Raw genomic sequence first — 20795 nt, forward strand, 5'->3', positions numbered from 1 at the left:
ATAAACGAGCCCAATCGCTGACATAATTGAGCCCAATCGCAGACATAATTGAGCCCAATCGCAGACATAATTGAGCCCAGTCGCTGACAAAATTGAGCCCAATTGCTGACATAAATGAGCTTAGTCGCTGACATAAACGAGCCCAATCGCTGACATAATTGAGCCTAGTCGCTGACATAAATGAGCCCAGTCGCTGATATAATTGAGCCCAGTCGCTGACATTAACAAGCCCAACCGCTGATATAAACAAGCCTAATCGCTGACATAATTGAGCCCAATCGCTGACATAAACGAGCCCAGTCGCTGACATAAACGAGCCTAATGGCTGACATAATTGAGCCCAATCGCTGACATAAATGAGCCCAGTTTTTGACATAATTGAGCCCAGTCACTGACATAAACGAGCCCAATCGCTGACATAATTGAGCCCAGTCGCTGACATAATTGAGACCAGTCGCTGACAAAAATGAGCCCAATCACTGACATAATTGAGCCCGGTTGCTGAAATAAACGAACCAAATCGCTGACACAATCGAGCCCAATCACTGACATAAACGAGCCCAATCGCTGACATAATTGAGCCCAATCGCAGACATAATTGAGCCCAATCGCAGACATAATTGAGCCCAGTCGCTGACAAAATTGAGCCCAATTGCTGACATAAATGAGCTTAGTCGCTGACATAAACGAGCCCAATCGCTGACATAATTGAGCCTAGTCGCTGACATAAATGAGCCCAGTCGCTGATATAATTGAGCCCAGTCGCTGACATTAACAAGCCCAATCGCTGATATAAACAAGCCTAATCGCTGACATAATTGAGCCCAATCGCTGACATAAACGAGCCCAGTCGCTGACATAAACGGGCCTAATGGCTGACATAATTGAGCCCAATCGCTGACATAAATGAGCCCAGTTTTTGACATAATTGAGCCCAGTCGCTGACATAAACGAGCCCAGTTTTTGACATAATTGAGCCCTGTCATTGACATAAATGAGCCCAGTCGCTGACATAATTGAACCCAGTTGCTAACATAATTGAGCCCAGTTGCTGACATAAACAAGCCCAGTCGCTGACATAAATGAGCGCAGTCGCTGATATAAACAAGCCCAGTCGCTGACATAATTGAGCCCAGTCACTGACATAAACAAGTCCAATCGCTGACATAATTGAGCTCTGTCACTGACATAACTGAGCCCAGTCACTGACATAAATGAGCCCAGTCACCGACTAAAACAAGCCCAATCGCTGACATAAATGAGCCCAATCGCTGACATAATTGAGCCTTGTCACTGACATAAATGAGCCCAGTCGCTGATATAAACAAGCCCAGTCGCTGACATAAATGAGCCCAGTTGCTGACATAAACGAGCCCAGTCACTGACATAAATGAGCCCATTCGCTGACATAAACGAGCCCAGTTGCTGACATAATTGAATTGCTGACATAATTGAGCCCAGTCGCTAACATAAACGAGCCCAGTCGCTGACATAATTGAGCCTAGTCGCTGACATAATTGAGCCTAGTCGCTGACTTAAACGAGTCCAGTCGCTTATATAAACAAACCCAGTCGCTGATATAAACGAGCCCAGTCGCTGACATAAATGAGCCCAGTTGCTGACATAAACGAGCCCAGTCGCTGACATAATTGAGCCCAGTTGCTGACATAAACGAGCCCAGTCACTGACATAAATGAGCCCATTCGCTGACATAAACGAGCCCAGTCGCTGACATAATTGAGCCTAGTCGCAGACATAATTGAGCCCAGTCACTGACATAAACGAGCCCAGTCGCTGACATAATTGAGACCAGTCGCTGACATAAACGAGCCCAGTCGCTGACATAATTGAGCCTAGTCGCTGACATAATTGAGCCTAGTCGCTGACTTAAACGAGCCCAGTCGCTTATATAAACAAACCCAGTCGCTGATATAAACGAGCCCAGTCGCTGACATAAACGAGCCCAGTCGCTGACATAAACGAGCCCAGTCGCTGACATAAATGAGCCCAGTTGCTGACATAAACGAGCCCAGTCGCTGACATAATTGAGCCCAGTCGCTGACATAAACGAGCCCAGTCGCTGACATAATTGAGCCTAGTCGCGGACATAATTGAGCCTAGTCGCTGACTTAAACGAGCCCAGTCGCTGACATAATTGAGCCTAGTCGCTGACATAATTGAGCCTAGTCGCTGACTTAAACGAGCCCAGTCGCTTATATAAACAAACCCAGTCGCTGATATAAACGAGCCCAGTCGCTTATATAAACAAACCCAGTCGCTGATATAAACGAGCCCAGTCGCTGACATAATTGAGCCCAGTGATACATCCAAAGATCTTCTTCAGAGCCACCAGATATTGGTCAGAGTGATCCCTCTCTCCATGAGGATGGTTGGAGAGAAGTGGAACACTTCATACTGAACACAAGTGTGAGAAACAACCAAAGTTGTCTCACATTTACAAGCTGCAGTCTTTCCACATGATGGCCACAGTTTGACCCTGGAACAGACCATTTGCAATATTCCTTTCAGACAAATGCATTACTATTATGTTATTTCACAGTTGAGGAATGTCTTTCCTGCGCTTTTGAGAGGGCGTGGCACAAATTAAAATGTTGGGGGACATTTTTTTTAATTTTGTAAATAAACTTAAATCCAATAAGCTGAAAAGTATTTAGAATTTATATATATATATATATATATATATATATATATATATATATATATATATTTATATATATATATATATATATATATATATATATATATATATATATATATATATATATATATATATATATATATATATATACACATATATATATATATACATATATATACATATACATATACATATATATATACACACATATATATATATATATACATATATATATATACATATACATATATATATACATGCACATATACATACATATATATATATACATACCAGTGACGTGCAGTCACTGGAGGCAGGTGAGGCGGGGCCATCATGGAAAGAAAAAAAATGTAAAAAGAAAAAAAAAAATGTAATTGTTATATGTATGCAGTGATTATACTCTAAAGTTATTTTCCATTTATCTTCACCAGTTTTAGATTATTTTTTATTCAAAATCGCTGAATTTTCACATTTGCCGTTCAAATACTGAGAAGAGACGGTGCGGTGATCAGCAGCCAGTTGAGGCACGTCACTGAGTTGAGCCTCAACATGGATTGCACAATGACTCGGCTAACTGCTGGCCTGCTGTGCAGTGAGACCGTATTGCTGTATGAATTATATTATACATTTCCATAGTTTAGTTAGCTGAGGTATATAATGTACAGTGTATTTTGTCAACAACTGTATGTGTGTAACATATTTCTTGTGCTGAGCAATCATAAAACTGCTGCGAAGACGCACTGTGTGAGGCTCGCAGTAATCCCGCCTCCTGGTGGTAGAGGGCGGTAGTCATCCCAGGGAGCATTTCTGCGACTACTCGGCTGCAGAATAAGTGACAACAAGCAGCAACAGTTAGCAGCGATCGTTTATTTTTTCCTCTTGCCTGGACTTTTAACATGGAGGATTACATATCTAAAATAAAACAGTTTTCTAAACTGGACTTTCAATCGAAGCAGGAGGTAATAATTAAAGGAAGATCCCCATCGAGACAGAGAGACTTTTAAAACTGAAGAAAGATAAGAAAGACTTCTATAAACAAGTTATCGATGCTTTTGTTCAGAAGGAGCTGCGCATGGACTTCATTTATAAGTAAAGGTAAGACCATAATAATGTTTTTTTAATTAAATGTGCTTTTTTGTGTGCTACAGTTTGTATGTGTAAAGTTAAAGTTAAGTTAAAATACCAATGATTGTCACACACACACTAGGTGTGGTGAAATGTGTCCTCTGCATTCGACCCATCCCCCTGCTCACCCCCTGGGAGGTGAGGGGAGCAGTGGGCAGCAGCGGCGCCGCGCCCGGGAATAATTTTTGGTGATTTAACCCCCAATTCCAACCCCTTGATGCTGAGTGCCAAGCAGGGAAGAATGCTGGTATGAGCTTTTGAACACAACCAATCAAATGGTGAATAAGATACTCTTTAGGATTCATATGTTTGTAAATCTGACTGTGATGAAGTCAGTGCCTCACCAGCCTTGAACCTCATCGCACGTCACTGATACATACATACATATATATACATACATATATATATACATATATACATATATATACATATATATATATATATATATATATATATATATACACATATATATATATATACTCATATATATATATATATATATATATATATATATATACATATATATATATACATATACATATATACATATATACATATATATATACATATACATATACATATATATACATATATACACATATATACATATATATATATATATATAATTTTTTAAATATTTTTTATATATTTTGTGTATTATTATTTGTATTTACAATGTATAAAAAGAAATATTTTTCTCCTTACTTTATACATATTTTTGCTCTTTTCTCAACATTTTGGAGGTGTTTTTTTTGTAGTTATTTTTATGCCGAGCGTTGACTTTGAAGAGAAGAAGTACAAACAGTCAAATAGTTAGACTGAAAGAGTATATCGGTGTAGGTTGGGTCAGTCATCTCTCTTTTGGTAACTTCCTGTTGTCCTGCTTATGAGCACAATGCGCACGCACACACACACACACACACACACACACACACACACACACACACACACACACACACACACACACACACACACACACTCTGTCAGAGAAGTTTTATTCGTCATGCGAGTGCGAAGCTTCTCTCATTTTCAGAGACAATCTGGAAATAGACGAGACCGGGGACCGAGTCAATCATCAATCATGATAGACAACTTCCTCTTCAGGGTTAAAGGTCATCCAGGCCTAAAAAAGGTGGGTTACTTTCACTTTCATTCATATACTTTGTCCAGAGTGTTACTTCTTGAAAGGACGCTAGTGGAAATGTTGCAACAAGGACTACAAATGCAAACATAAAGCAGGACATGTACTGTATATTTACAAACTATTTGTATATTCATTTGGCTAGCAATCATGCCAAGGAGGAACCTATGCTCGAAAACCCTCTTCTGTAGTTAGTCTTTTATATTTTATGAGCCATTTTACAGGGCCGCCCCTCTTTATACGCAGATCACGGGCTGTGTGTAATCCATTCTACAAGAAGAGGCGCATGTAAAATGTCAGTTATTAAATGAAAGTGAGCTTTGTGTGAAATTTGACCACAAAAAAATTCCTAGCCCCTTCCTGCTCCGTCACAAATAACAATATGATGGCAAAATCCCCTTGACTTTGTCACAGCGAGACATATTTACATGGTTTGTTTTGTGAAGCGGGTCCAAAACATGCACCTATTTAAGTTCAAGTCTGACTCCATCCATCCATCCATTTGCTACCGCTTATTCCCTTTTGGGGTCGCGGGGGGCGCTGGCTCAAATAAAATAAAAAATTGTTTCAAATAAGTAAAATATTTTTATGGGGGTGGGAGGACACTGAACAAAACTATGCTGGGCCTCAATTTAGCATTTAAATTACATTTTTTATGTCTACACAAAAGTTAAAAGTTTTGTATTTTGTACCCAAAATGAACCCAACTGTGTCCTTAAAACCAGGGAGCATAATGATAGCGGGGCCCCTCCCTAAACGCAGATCAAGTGCTCGGCGTAGGGCCCCGTGATCCATGGGGGGGCCCCGTTTCATGGGAAGAAGCGCATGTAAGATGTCAAAAAATGACACTTTACTTCATAGAACATTTTTATTCCTAGCCCTTTCCTGCTCTGTCACTGATAAGAATATAATGGTAAATTCCCCTTAACATTCACAAAGTCCTGTAGTGGAATGCAGGATTTAAATTCTGACCGCACAGGAAAATATGTTCATTTATGTTTTGAATTTTGTTGAATTTGTTGTTTTTTTAACTAAAAAAATATTTTAATATCTCACAAACTATTTACCCATGAAATTATTTTAATACATCAAATTAAATTCCAGTTTGATGAGGAAAGTATAAAAATAATTTCACCTAAACAAGGTCCCAGCAAGATTCAACAAGTCACATTTTTTTAAAGACCATAATAATTTAGGATCGATTACTATGGATAGGTATCGTTCACATTTGAACCGATACGGTACCGATTCCCGGTACCTTGGAATCAATATCGGTACTAATATTTGGTACTTGTGTGTATTTTAATAACTATCAATTGTTTTTATACATACAATTAAATTTTTATTGCAATTTTTAGTACTTTTATACCTAGTAATTGTTTTTTTTGTTTTTTTAAATACAATTTATATTGAAGAATGATCTAATTATGATAAATAAGGGCACACAAAAAAATCGATTCACATCCAAAATGCAATTCTTATTCATCCCTATTCTTAATTTATTCATAATTTTTTAAATGATTAAAAAAATAAAAGAATAGATTTTTATTATTTTTTCCCAAGAATCACTTTTTAAAAAAATATGTTTTTCATGTCATCTTAATGGAACCAGAAGGAGCTTTTCTAACCTGATTTGAAAAAGCCTCATTAGAATTATTATAGCAAATAACACGGATCGGAATTAGATTGATTCGTCAAGTGCCCAAAGTGTCACACTCTAGTATTATATAAATCTTATACATTATTATTATTATTATTATTATTATTATTATTATTAAAATATCGACACATACAGATAAAAAAATAAAGATTGATTTCAGGGTGGCGTGTAGTGTCATATTAAACATAACAATATTTCGTTAATGTACTTACTTTCCATTGTGTTCTTGTTCATAATATATATAATCCCTAATTACTAAAGTATCAAAGTATTGTTTTTCTTATTTGAAGATCAACATGAGAGCATAAAGATCTGGTGTCGATATTTCACTATCGATCAGCCCAACACTATAAAGCAGGGGTCCCCAAACTTTACCACTGAGGGCCACAAACTAACAAATCAAAGGATGCGGGGGCCATTTTGGTAGATTTTACCTTCAAAAGCAGTACTATAGCAGGGTTGTATATGACGTCACATCCGTTTTTCTTCTTGGCGGCTTAACTGATACCATGGTCAAGCAGCTTGTGTTGCATTAAAACAAGTGAGAGTTGGAGCAAAAAATGCTGTATTGTCGTTCTGTTTTTGGGTGTTCCCGTCATTCAAATAGAGAGATAAAAAAGAGTTTTCATAAAGTCCCGAAAGAAGTGGTTCATAAAGGTAATAAATTCAGGGGGAAACAAAAGTGCGTGGAAGGAAATGACTCTTAAAAATATCACTTTTGTCATCTTGTGGAATACAATCGTACCATGCACGTGTCTGCAGTGATCACTTTGTAAAATGTCTGGGTCAGAATAATTGTATCTAAGTTATCACAAAACTTTGTGTTGCCATGTGTTCCCGGCGAGAGGACAAAAGCTGTCTTTGATCCTACCAAGCAAAAGGCTTTTAAAACTCCACTGTGTAGGATGGGAAGCGACATGAAGGCGTCGGTTTTCTTTGATGTATTGTAATCCACAGAAAGATTTTGTCTTTAACCGAGATCTACAAAGCGGAGAAGAGGCAGGGCCTGACCTCCGTCCAGGGACCTTTTCTTTGAACTATTTTACAACCTTTTCTTTGAACTATTTTGTAGCCAAAGGCAATGGCTGTTTACGACCCGCCCTCCCTTAGAAACAGCTGTTGCCATGTAATCAGGGAAAGTCCAAATAAAAGAGGAGGCGTACAATCTTTTGTCAGAGCGTGGTGGAGACTTGTCCAAGAGTACAGCCCAGACGTTTCTCCTCAATTGAGCCAAATTTAATTCTGTCTCTGTTTGATTCCTTGCTTCTTTGTTTGTTTAATAGATGTCATCAGTGTTTGAACCTGACAGTCTGTTTTAACATTTGATTAGTTTGAGAAACTTTCTGTGATGCAATCAAGTTTATTATCTACTATATTAGTAGTGTTTGAGAGCAGAACTAAACATAGGAAAGGATAAGAGATGGCATTGGGTTGTTTTGTGGTTGCTATGCCTAAATTTGACTACAAAAACCTACTTGTGCAAATAAACTAACGTTATGTTAAGTCCTAGTAATAAATATTGTGATTGTTGGTACAATCCACCGTATTTTTGTTGTCTATTTTCGTAACAGAAACTAAAAGCTTAGGTGGTGTTGTTGTGCGGGAAAGCCAAGTGCTTTATTCGACATGGATGACCACATTATAGCGTGTTTAGCGATATTTGTTAGCATCAAGAAAACGTCCTTAATATTATTAATAAACTAGATGAATAAATCACTCTGACACTGAATCTTGATATCGCTATCAAACATTGCTAAACAACAGGGACATGTACAACTAAATAATGAGACAAAATATGAACTTCACATTAGAGATGTCCGATAATGGCTTTTTTGCCGATATCCGATATTCTGATATTGTCCAACTCTTAATTACCAATTCCGATATCAACCGATACCGATATATACAGTCGTGGAATTAACACATTGTTATACCTAATTTTGTTGTGATGCCCCGCTGGATGCATTAAACAATGTAACAAGATTTTCCAAAATAAATCAACTCAAGTTATGGAAAAAAAGTGCCAACATGGCACTGCCATATTTATTATTGAAGTCACAAAGTGCATTATTTTTTTTAACATGCCTCAAAACAGCAGCTTGGAATTTGGGACATGCTCTCCCTGAGATAATCCTGATACCCTCTACAACTATGGGAAGTACTATACTTTGACTTTCACAGAGTGCATTTTTTTTTTTTTTTAAACAAGCCTCAAAACAACAGCTACAAAAACAATGAAGGCGCACAGTTTCAGTCCACAGTATACTAGAGTAATAAAGTAAACAATAACATAGTCCTCCTTTAATGCAAGACTGCCTGGCATACTGTATAACAGGAAATTATAAATTGGGCTCAATCTGAACAACCAATATGGGCATCTACATCAACTATATGATTTGCCTGAGAAGCAAATCATATAGTTGGACAAAAAAATAAATAAATAAATACAAAAATTAGTCACTGACCTAAACAATTGGTGCAAAATGAGGGGGAAAAAACAGAAGCTAGCATGCTAAAAGTACTATGCTAACAATAGCATGCGTACAGCGAACATTAGTGAAATATCAAAACATATGACACTGAGGTGTATAAATATCTAGCATGTTATTGTTAACATGTGTCAAGTACCAAAATATAATATTCTGTGAGGTCTGTACCTGAAAAATGTATTAAAATGCTACCTGCTAACGTTAGCATGCATCAAGTACCAAAAGTATACCTACAGTACAAATTTAGCTAAATAAAGCTTTCATGCTAATGTTAGCATGCTAACAGGTACAATTTGTCACGTAAACTATTTGACACTGAGGTAAAATTTGCTAAAAAAAAAACAAGCATGCTGATATTAAAAATGCTAACGACTTTGCCGCGGACATAATTGAGCCCAGTCGCTGATATAAATGAGCCCAATCGCTGACATTAAAAAATGGTGCAAATTGGGCTAAAAAAAAAAAAAAAAAAAAAAAAAAAAAAAAAAAAGCTAGCATGCTAACAGTAATATGCTAACAACAGTGAAATACCAAAATATACGACACTGAGGTGTATAAATATCTAACCTGCTAATGTTAGCATGCATCAAGTACCAAAATATGACTGAGGTGTATACCTACAGTACAAATTTAGTTAAATAAAACTTGCATACTAATGTTAGCATGCTAACAGGTACAATTTGTCACGTAAACTATTTGACACTGAGGTAAAATTAGCCAAAAAAAGCCAGCATGCTGATATTAGAATGCTAACCACTTTGCCTCTGACATAAATGAGCCCAGTCGCTGACATAAATGAGCCCAATCACTGACTTAAAAATATGGTGCAAAATGAGGGGGGAAAAAACAGAAGCTAGCATGCTAACAGTACTATGCTAACAATAGCATGCGTACAGCGAATCGAACATTAGTGAAATACCAAAATATATGACACTGAGGTGTATAAATAGATAGCATGTTATTGTTAGCATGTGTCAAGTACCAAAATATAAAAGCTTTCATGCTAATGCTAGCATGCTAAAAGGTACAATTTGTCCCGTAAACTATTTGACACTGAGGCAAAATTTTGCCAAAAAAGCCAGCATGCCGATATCAAAATGCTAACCACTTTGCCACGGACATAATTGAGCCCAGTCGCTGACATTAAAAAATGGTGCAAATTGAGCTAAAACATTTTTTCTTAAAAAGCTGGCATGCTAACAACAATGAATATTAGTGAAATACCAAAATATATGACACTGAGGTGTATAACTATCGAGCATGGTAATGTTAGCATGTGTCAAGTACCAAAATATAAAAGCTTTCATGCTAATGTTAGCATGCTAAAAGGTACAATTTGTCCCGTAAACTATTTGACACTGAGGTAAAATTTGCCAAAAAAGCCAGCATGCTGATATTAAAATGCTAACCACTTTGCCACGGACATAATTGAGCCCAGTCGCTGACATTAAAAAATGGTGCAAATTGAGCTAAAAAAAATAAATAAATAAAAGCTAGCATGCTAACAGTACTATGCTAACAAAAGTGAACATTAGTGAAACACCAAAATAGATGATGCTGAGGTGTATAAATATCTACCCTGCTAACATTAGCATGCATCAAGTACCAAAATATGACTGCAGTACAAATTTAGCTGAATAAAGTTTTCTTGCTAATGTTAGCATGCTAACAGGTACAACTTGTCACGTAAAACTATTTGACACTGAGGTAAAATTTGCCAAAAAAAAAAACAAGCATGCTGATATTAAAATGCTAACCACTTTGCCGCGGATATAATTGAGCCCAGTTGTTGACATTAAAAAATGGTGCAAATTGAGCTAAAAAAAAAAAAAAGCTAGCATGCTAACAGTACTATGCTAACAACAGTGAACATTAGTGAAACACCAAAATATATGACACTGAGGTGTATAAATATCTACCCTGCTAACGTTAGCATGCATCAAGTACCAAAATATGACTGCAGTACAAATTTAGCTAAATAAAGCTTTCATGCTAATGTTAGCATGCTAACAGGTACAACTTGTCACGTAAAACTATTTGACACTGAGGTAAAATTTGCCAAAAAAAACCCAAGCATGCTGATATTAAAATGCTAACCACTTTGCCGCGGACATAATTGAGCCCAGTCGTTGACATTAAAAAATGGTGCAAATTGAGCTAAAACATTTTTTCAAAAAAGCTAGCATGCTAACAGTACTATGCTAACAACAATGAACATTAGTGAAATACCAAAATACACGACACTGAGGTGTATGACTATCGAGCATGTTAATGTTAGCATGTGTCAAGTACCAAAATATAAAAGCTTTCATGCTAATGTTAGCATGCTAACAGGTACAATTTTGTCACGTAAACTATTTGACACTGAGGTAAAATTTGCGGGGGGAAAAACAAGCATGCTGATATTAAAATGCTAACCACTTTGCCGCGGACATAATTGAGCCCAGTCGCTGACATAAAGAAATGGTGCAAATTGAGCTAAAAAAATTTTTTTTTAAAGCTAGCATGCTAACAGTACTATGCTAACAAAAGTGAACATTAGTGAAACACCAAAATATATGACGCTGAGGTGTATAAATATCTACCGTGCATTCGTTAGCATGCATAAAGTACCAAAATATGACTGCAGTACAAATTTAGCTGAATAAAGCTTTCATGATAATGTTAGCATGCTAACAGGTACAACTTGTCACGTAAACTATTTGTCACTGAGGTAAAATTTGCCAAAAAAAAAACAAGCATGCTGATATTAAAATGCTAACCACTTTGCCGCGGACATAATTGAGCCCAGTCGTTGACATTAAAAAATGGTGCAAATTGAGCTAAAACATTTTTTCTTAAAAAGCTAGCATGCTAACAGTACTATGCTAACAACAATGAACATTAGTGAAATACCAAAATACACGACACTGAGGTGTATAACTATCGAGCATGTTAATGTTAGCATGTGTCAAGTACCAAAATATAAAAGCTTTCATGCTAATGTTAGCATGCTAACAGGTACAATTTTGTCACGTAAACTATTTGACACTGAGGTAAAATTTGCGGGGGGAAAAACAAGCATGCTGATATTAAAATGCTAACCACTTTGCCGCGGACATAATTGAGCCCAGTCGCTGACATTAAAAAATGGTGCAAATTGAGCTAAAAAAAATTTTTTTAAAGCTAGCATGCTAACAGTACTATGCTAACAAAAGTGAACATTAGTGAAACACCTAAATATATGACGCTGAGGTGTATAAATATCTACCGTGCATTCGTTAGCATGCATAAAGTACCAAAATATGACTGCAGTACAAATTTAGCTGAATAAAGCTTTCATGATAATGTTAGCATGCTAACAGGTACAACTTGTCACGTAAACTATTTGTCACTGAGGTAAAATTTGCCAAAAAAAAAACAAGCATGCTGATATTAAAATGCTAACCACTTTGCCGCGGACATAATTGAGCCCAGTCGCTGACATTAAAAAATGGTGCAAATTGAGCTAAAACATTTTTTCTTAAAAAGCTAGCATGCTAACAGTACTATGCTAACAACAATGAACATTAGTGAAATACCAAAATACACGACACTGAGGTGTATAACTATCGAGCATGTTAATGTTAGCATGTGTCAAGTACCAAAATATAAAAGCTTTCATGCTAATGTTAGCATGCTAACAGGTACAATTTTGTCACGTAAACTATTTGACACTGAGGTAAAATTTGCGGGGGAAAAAACAAGCATGCTGATATTAAAATGCTACCCACTTTGCCGCGGACATAATTGAGCCCAGTCGCTGACATTAAAAAATGGTGCAAATTGAGCTAAAAAATTTTTTTTTAAAGCTAGCATGCTAACAGTACTATGCTAACAAAAGTGAACATTAGTGAAACACCTAAATATATGACGCTGAGGTGTATAAATATCTACCGTGCATTCGTTAGCATGCATAAAGTACCAAAATATGACTGCAGTACAAATTTAGCTGAATAAAGCTTTCATGATAATGTTAGCATGCTAACAGGTACAACTTGTCACGTAAACTATTTGTCACTGAGGTAAAATTTGCCAAAAAAAAAACAAGCATGCTGATATTAAAATGCTAACCACTTTGCCGCGGACATAATTGAGCCCAGTCGTTGACATTAAAAAATGGTGCAAATTGAGCTAAAACATTTTTTCTTAAAAAGCTAGCATGCTAACAGTACTATGCTAACAACAATGAACATTAGTGAAATACCAAAATACACGACACTGAGGTGTATAACTATCGAGCATGTTAATGTTAGCATGTGTCAAGTACCAAAATATAAAAGCTTTAATGCTAATGTTAGCATGCTAACAGGTACAATTTTGTCACGTAAACTATTTGACACTGAGGTAAAATTTGCGGGGGAAAAAACAAGCATGCTGATATTAAAATGCTAACCACTTTGCCGCGGACATAATTGAGCCCAGTCGCTGACATTAAAAAATGGTGCAAATTGAGCTAAAAAATTTTTTTTAAAAGCTAGCATGCTAACAGTACTACGCTAACAAAAGTGAACATTAGTGAAACACCAAAATATATGACGCTGAGGTGTATAAATATCTACCGTGCATTCGTTAGCATGCATAAAGTACCAAAATATGACTGCAGTACAAATTTAGCTGAATAAAGCTTTCATGATAATGTTAGCATGCTAACAGGTACAACTTGTCACGTAAACTATTTGTCACTGAGGTAAAATTTGCCAAAAGAAAAACAAGCATGCTGATATTAAAATGCTAACCACTTTGCCGCGGACATAATTGAGCCCAGTCGTTGACATTAAAAAATGGTGCAAATTGAGCTAAAACATTTTTTCTTAAAAAGCTAGCATGCTAACAGTACTATGCTAACAACAATGAACATTAGTGAAATACCAAAATACACGACACTGAGGTGTATAACTATCGAGCATGTTAATGTTAGCATGTGTCAAGTACCAAAATATAAAAGCTTTCATGCTAATGTTAGCATGCTAACAGGTACAATTTTGTCACGTAAACTATTTGACACTGAGGTAAAATTTGCGGGGGAAAAAACAAGCATGCTGATATTAAAATGCTACCCACTTTGCCGCGGACATAATTGAGCCCAGTCGCTGACATTAAAAAATGGTGCAAATTGAGCTAAAAAAATTTTTTTAAAAGCTAGCATGCTAACAGTACTATGCTAACAAAAGTGAACATTAGTGAAACACCTAAATATATGACGCTGAGGTGTATAAATATCTACCGTGCATTCGTTAGCATGCATAAAGTACCAAAATATGACTGCAGTACAAATTTAGCTGAATAAAGCTTTCATGATAATGTTAGCATGCTAACAGGTACAACTTGTCACGTAAACTATTTGTCACTGAGGTAAAATTTGCCAAAAAAAAAACAAGCATGCTGATATTAAAATGCTAACCACTTTGCCGCGGACATAATTGAGCCCAGTCGCTGACATTAAAAAATGGTGCAAATTGAGCTAAAAAAAAACAACAAAAAACAAAAACAAAATAAAACCTAGCATGCTAACAGTACTATGCTAACAACAGTGAACATTAGTGAAACACCAAAATATACGACACTGAGGTGTATAAATATCTACCCTGCTAACGTTAGCATGCATCAAGTACCAAAATATGACTGCAGTACAAATTTAGCTGAATAAAGCTTTCATGATAATGTTAGCATGCTAACAGGTACAACTTGTCACGTAAACTATTTGTCACTGAGGTAAAATTTGCCAAAAAAAAAACAAGCATGCTGATATTAAAATGCTAACCACTTTGCCGCGGACATAATTGAGCCCAGTCGTTGACATTAAAAAATGGTGCAAATTGAGCTAAAACATTTTTTCTTAAAAAGCTAGCATGCTAACAGTACTATGCTAACAACAATGAACATTAGTGAAATACCAAAATACACGACACTGAGGTGTATAACTATCGAGCATGTTAATGTTAGCATGTGTCAAGTACCAAAATATAAAAGCTTTCATGCTAATGTTAGCATGCTAACAGGTACAATTTTGTCACGTAAACTATTTGACACTGAGGTAAAATTTGCGGGGGAAAAAACAAGCATGCTGATATTAAAATGCTAACCACTTTGCCGCGGACATAATTGAGCCCAGTCGCTGACATTAAAAAATGGTGCAAATTGAGCTAAAAATTTTTTTTTTAAAAGCTAGCATGCTAACAGTACTATGCTAACAAAAGTGAACATTAGTGAAACACCTAAATATATGACGCTGAGGTGTATAAATATCTACCGTGCATTCGTTAGCATGCATAAAGTACCAAAATATGACTGCAGTACAAATTTAGCTGAATAAAGCTTTCATGATAATGTTAGCATGCTAACAGGTACAACTTGTCACGTAAACTATTTGTCACTGAGGTAAAATTTGCCAAAAAAAACCCAAGCATGCTGATATTAAAATGCTAACCACTTTGCCGCGGACATAATTGAGCCCAGTCGCTGACATTAAAAAATGGTGCAAATTGAGCTAAAAAAACAAACAACAAAAAACAAAAACAAAATAAAACCTAGCATGCTAACAGTACTATGCTAACAACAGTGAACATTAGTGAAACACCAAAATATACGACACTGAGGTGTATAAATATCTACCCTGCTAACGTTAGCATGCATCAAGTACCAAAATATGACTGCAGTACAAATTTAGCTAAATAAAGCTTGCATGCTAATGTTAGCATGCTAACAGGTACAACTTGTCACGTAAAACTATTTGTCACTGAGGTAAAATTTGCCAAAAAAAAACCAAGCATGCTGATATTAAAATGCTAACCACTTTGCCGCGGACATAATTGAGCCCAGTCGCTGACATTAAAAAATGGTGCAAATTGAGCTAAAAAAAAACAACAAAAAACAAAAACAAAATAAAACCTAGCATGCTAACAGTACTATGCTAACAACAGTGAACATTAGTGAAACACCAAAATATACGACACTGAGGTGTATAAATATCTACTGTGCATTCGTTAGCATGCATCAAGTACCAAAATATGACTGCAGTACAAATTTAGCTAAATAAAGCTTGCATGCTAATGTTAGCATGCTAACAGGTACAACTTGTCACGTAAAACTATTTGACACTGAGGTAAAATTTGCCAAAAAAACAAACAAGCATGCTGATATTAAAATGCTAACCACTTTGCCGCGGACATAATTGAGCCCAGTCGCTGACATTAAAAAATGGTGCAAATTGAGCTAAAAAAACACAACAAAAAACAAAAACAAAATAAAACCTAGCATGCTAACAGTACTATGCTAACAACAGTGAACATTAGTGAAACACCAAAATATACGACACTGAGGTGTATAAATATCTACCCTGCTAACGTTAGCATGCATCAAGTACCAAAATATGACTGCAGTACAAATTTAGCTTGCATGCTAATGTTAGCATGCTAACAGGTACAACTTGTCGCGTAAAACTATTTGACACTGAGGTAAAATTTGCCAAAAAAACAAACAAGCATGCTGATATTAAAATGCTAACCACTTTGCCGCGAACCGTTAAAAAATGATCTTATGGGCCACTAATGGCCCCCGGGCCGCACTTTAGTCCCCCCCCCCCCGGGTGTTGGAAGAAGTTGTCATAATGAAATAAAGATGGAGATGTATGATTCCCAGTCAGATGAAGGAGTATTGGGGGTCTTACCTTCCAGGCAGCAGGTCCTCCACAGGCCCGAGTGAGTCATGACCTCCTCGTTCTTCTTGCTGGTCTCGTTGTCGCTCATGGACTTGCTCCTGCAGACCCCGCGGGAGTAGAGCCAGTAGTCCGTGCCCACCGCGATGGTCATGAGGCTGAAGGCCGCGAAGGCGCCCACCGTGGTCAGCAGCATCTGCACGCCGCGGTCGAACAGACCCATGTTGCCGCACTCCATGAAAGGGGGACCCCCTTTCCGTTTGATGTACAGGAAGTAAATATTTGAAAATTTGCGGGACCACAACAGGGCGAAAAAGCGGGCCAACGCGGAGCGCCAGGAGGGGGGAGGAGGAGGAGGAGGAGGCGCCAGGAGCCTGATGGTGGCGTCGGGATGAGGAGCACCGAGGAGGAGGAGGAGGAGGATGAAGAAGAATCCGATCTTCCTTTGCAGATAATAAATCTCTCAAGTCCAGGCGGGACAAAATGACAATTTCACTACAAAACCAAAAAATAAAGCGTTAGGCTTTTTTCCCCCTTCTTTCTAAAATTCTGATCCCCACTTTCCATAAGGGTCTCTGCTGCCGCTAGATTTCCGCCGGGAGTGGGGGTCTGCGTCCCTCGTCGACGAACCACAGGCAGCGGGGGGCTTCCAGCAAGGCCGGCCGACCATCACTCGACATGGAGCGGCCAGGAGGAGGACGAGGAGTCGGCGCGTCTTCTTCTTCTTCTCCTCCTTCTCGTCGTTTCCCGCCAGTGAGGCTGTGGTCGCCGCGGGAATATCCACGAAGCCGCCAGGAGGTTCCCGCCAGTGTTGATGAAGCCCTTCTGGTTCCCTCCCTCCTCTTCTTCTTCTTTCTGCTGCAGCTGCCGCGTTAGAGGCTGTCAGCATGGAGATGCATGTGGAGCATATCTACATCTACACATACATCTGGCCACTCTGCAGCCTGCTTTAAAAGAGGGGCCACGGCGCGTGCGCGCGCCTCCGCTGCAGCAATGGAGGATCTCTGCTGGCAAAATGTTCAACATTTTTAATTGGCTTGGTGAGAGCCGAGGGGGCGGGGCTGAAGGGGGCGGGGGGGGGGGCTCCTCTTCTGCCGACCATAGTTGAGATTGGCGCATTTCCCCGCGTCTAATTGATATCATAGGAAGGGTTTTTATTTTAATTTTATTTTTTTAGTCTATTTGTAACATTTCAATTCAAAGCTAAGCTTCGTGGAGACATCCGGATCACGTGACCTCAACTGATGAGGACCTGGAAGAGAAAACATCCATCAGTCATGTGCGGCGATGTCCAAACTCCACAAATTAGTTCGTATGGTGCTGAAAGGACAGCGCCCTCTTTAGTTGAACTCTATCGCTCTCTGCTGGACAAATGTCGTCATCACAGCCAGACAGTCATGAAATAGTGAAGAAATGTAGGTCCTGTTGGGGCCTTAAGCATCATTTTTTTGGAGGTTATTTTGTGTCTTTATTACAAAAGCTTTTTTGACACTGAATTACTAATTTACCAATGAATCCGAGTCCATGGTTCTCTCCCGGAAAAGGGTGGAGTGCCATCTCCGGGTTGGGGAGGAGATCTTGCCCCAAGTGGAGGAGTTCAAGTACCTCGGAGTCTTGTTCACGAGTGGGGGAGGAGTGGATCGTGAGATCGACAGGCGGATCGGTGCGGCGTCTTCAGTAATGCGGACGCTGTATCGATCCGTTGTGGTGAAGAAGGAGCTGAGCCGGAAGGCAAAGCTCTCGATTTACCGGTCGATCTACGTTCCCATCCTCACCTATGGTCATGAGCTTTGGGTCATGACCGAAAGGACAAGATCACGGGTACAAGCGGCCGAAATGAGTTTCCTCCGCCGAGTGGCGGGGCTCTCCCTTAGAGATAGGGTGAGAAGCTCTGTCATTCGGGGGGAGCTCAAAGTAAAGCCGCTGCTCCTCCACATCGAGAGGAGCCAGATGAGGTGGTTCGGGCATCTGGTCAGGATGCCACCCGAACGCCTCCCTAGGAAGGTGTTTCGGGCACGTCCGACCGGTAGGAGGCCACGGGGAAGACCCAGGACACGCTGGGAAGACTATCTCTCCCGGCTGGCCTGGGAACGCCTCGGGATCCCCCGGGAGGAGCTGGACGAAGTGGCTGGGGAAAGGGAAGTCTGGGCTTCCCTGCTTAAGCTGCTGCCCCCGCGACCCGACCTCGGATAAGCGGAAGAAGATGGATGGATGGTTGGATGGATGATTAACGTGGACCCCGACTTAAACAAGTTGAAAAACTTATTTGGGTGTTACCATTTAGTGGTCAATTGTACGGAATATGGGTGTCAGTGTATGGTATTTTTTTTCTTTTTTTTGGTCATAAAAAAATACAATTATGTGTGCTTACGGACTGTATCCCTGCAGACTGTATTGATCTATATTAATATATAATGTAGGAACCAGAAATAATAATAACAGAAAGAAACAACCCTTTTGTGCGAATGAGTGTGAATTTGTGTAAATGGGGGAGGGAGTCTTTTTGGGTTGGTGCACTAATTGTAATTGTATCTTGTGTTTTTTATGTTGATTTAATAAAACAAAACAAAAATGTATTTTTTTATTTCTTGTGCGGCCTGGTACCAATCGATCCACGGACCCGCGGCCCGGTGGTTGGAGACCACTGTATTAGAGTACAAACAAGAAGTTTACAAAAAAAATTTTTTGGACAGTTTGAGATAATCCTGTTTTTTTTATGAGTTGTAAGGTATTATTAAGAAATACATTATTGAATATTATCACATTTATTACATTTTATTTAAGAGTTTATAGTATTGCTATAGTATTCATTCCACAGTTTAATTTTAATATGAACTATAATTTTTTGATTATATTTTATGATTTCAATTTGAATTATGATTATTTTATTTTTGCCATCTTGTAATTTTCTTTAAAGCACGTGTGTACGAATTGTGTTCTATAAATTAAAAAAATTAAATACAAAAAAAGATATACAACAAAAATCCAAATTCAATTTATAGCCCTGACATATTTGTAGAGCATATAATTACTTGGCCATTTACATGACCATATTAATAAAACTATTATTTTTTCATTTTTTTCAAATGTTCTTCTTTCTACTTTATTTTACACTATCATTAGCATTTCACTGCCAATATTGTTGACCATTTGAAAATGTATATAGCAATAACCCTTAAATCAACAATATGGGGTGAATTAAAAATATTTTATTCAAATTTACAAAACCCAAAACCAGTGAAGTTGGCACGTTGTAAAAATGGTAAACAAAAACAGAATACAATGATTTGCAAATCCTTTTCTACTTATATTCAATTGAATAGACTGCAAAGACTACATATTTAACGTTCGAACTGGTAAACTTTGTTATTTTTTGCAAATATTATCTCATTTGGAATTTGATGACTGCAACATGTTTCAAAAAAGCTGGCACAAGTGGCAAAAAAACACTTATTTGGAACATCCCACAGGTGAACAGGCTAATTGGGAACATGTGGGTGCCATGATTGGGTATAAAAGCAGCTTCCATGAAATGCTCAGTCATTCATAAACAAGGATGGGGCGAGGGTCACCACTTTGGGGACAAATGCGTGAGCAAATTGTCAAACCGTTTAAGAACAACATTTCTCAACAAGCTATTGCAAGGAATTTAGGGATTTCACCATCTAAGGTCTGTAATATCATTAAAAGGTTCAGAGAATCTGGAGAAATCACTGCTAGTAAGCGATATTACGGACCTTCGATCCCTCAGGCGGTACTGCATCAAAAAGCTACATCAGTGTGTAAAGGATATCACCACATGGACTCAGGAACAGAACATTTCAGAAAACCATTGTCAGTAACTACAGTTTGTCGCTACATATCAAAGTGCAAGTTAAAACTCTACTATGCAAAGCGAAAGCCATTCATCAACAACACCCAGAAATGCCGCCGGCTTTGCTGGGCCTGAGCTCATATAAGATAGACTGATACAAAGTGGAAAAGTGTTGTTGTCTGACCAGTCCACATATCAAATTGTTTTTGGAAAGTGTGGACGTTGTGTCCTC

The 20795-nt window shown here is 38.1% G+C and overlaps 1 protein-coding gene across 1 annotated transcript in view; it reads right to left on the minus strand.

The window, feature by feature from the left end:
- The window catches only part of cacng2a (calcium channel, voltage-dependent, gamma subunit 2a), a 120575-nt gene extending 102889 nt beyond the window's left edge, over nucleotides 1-17686 (minus strand). Inside the window, exon 1 of the mRNA XM_061981420.2 lies at nucleotides 16762-17686. Coding sequence (XP_061837404.1) covers nucleotides 16762-16987 — 226 coding nt within the window. The 5' untranslated portion in view covers nucleotides 16988-17686. The remainder of the gene's footprint in view (nucleotides 1-16761) is intronic.
- Between the last annotated feature and the right edge of the window lie 3109 nt (nucleotides 17687-20795).

Source organism: Nerophis lumbriciformis, linkage group LG24 (genome assembly GCF_033978685.3).
Source record: "Nerophis lumbriciformis linkage group LG24, RoL_Nlum_v2.1, whole genome shotgun sequence".
NCBI lineage: Eukaryota > Metazoa > Chordata > Actinopteri > Syngnathiformes > Syngnathidae > Nerophis > Nerophis lumbriciformis.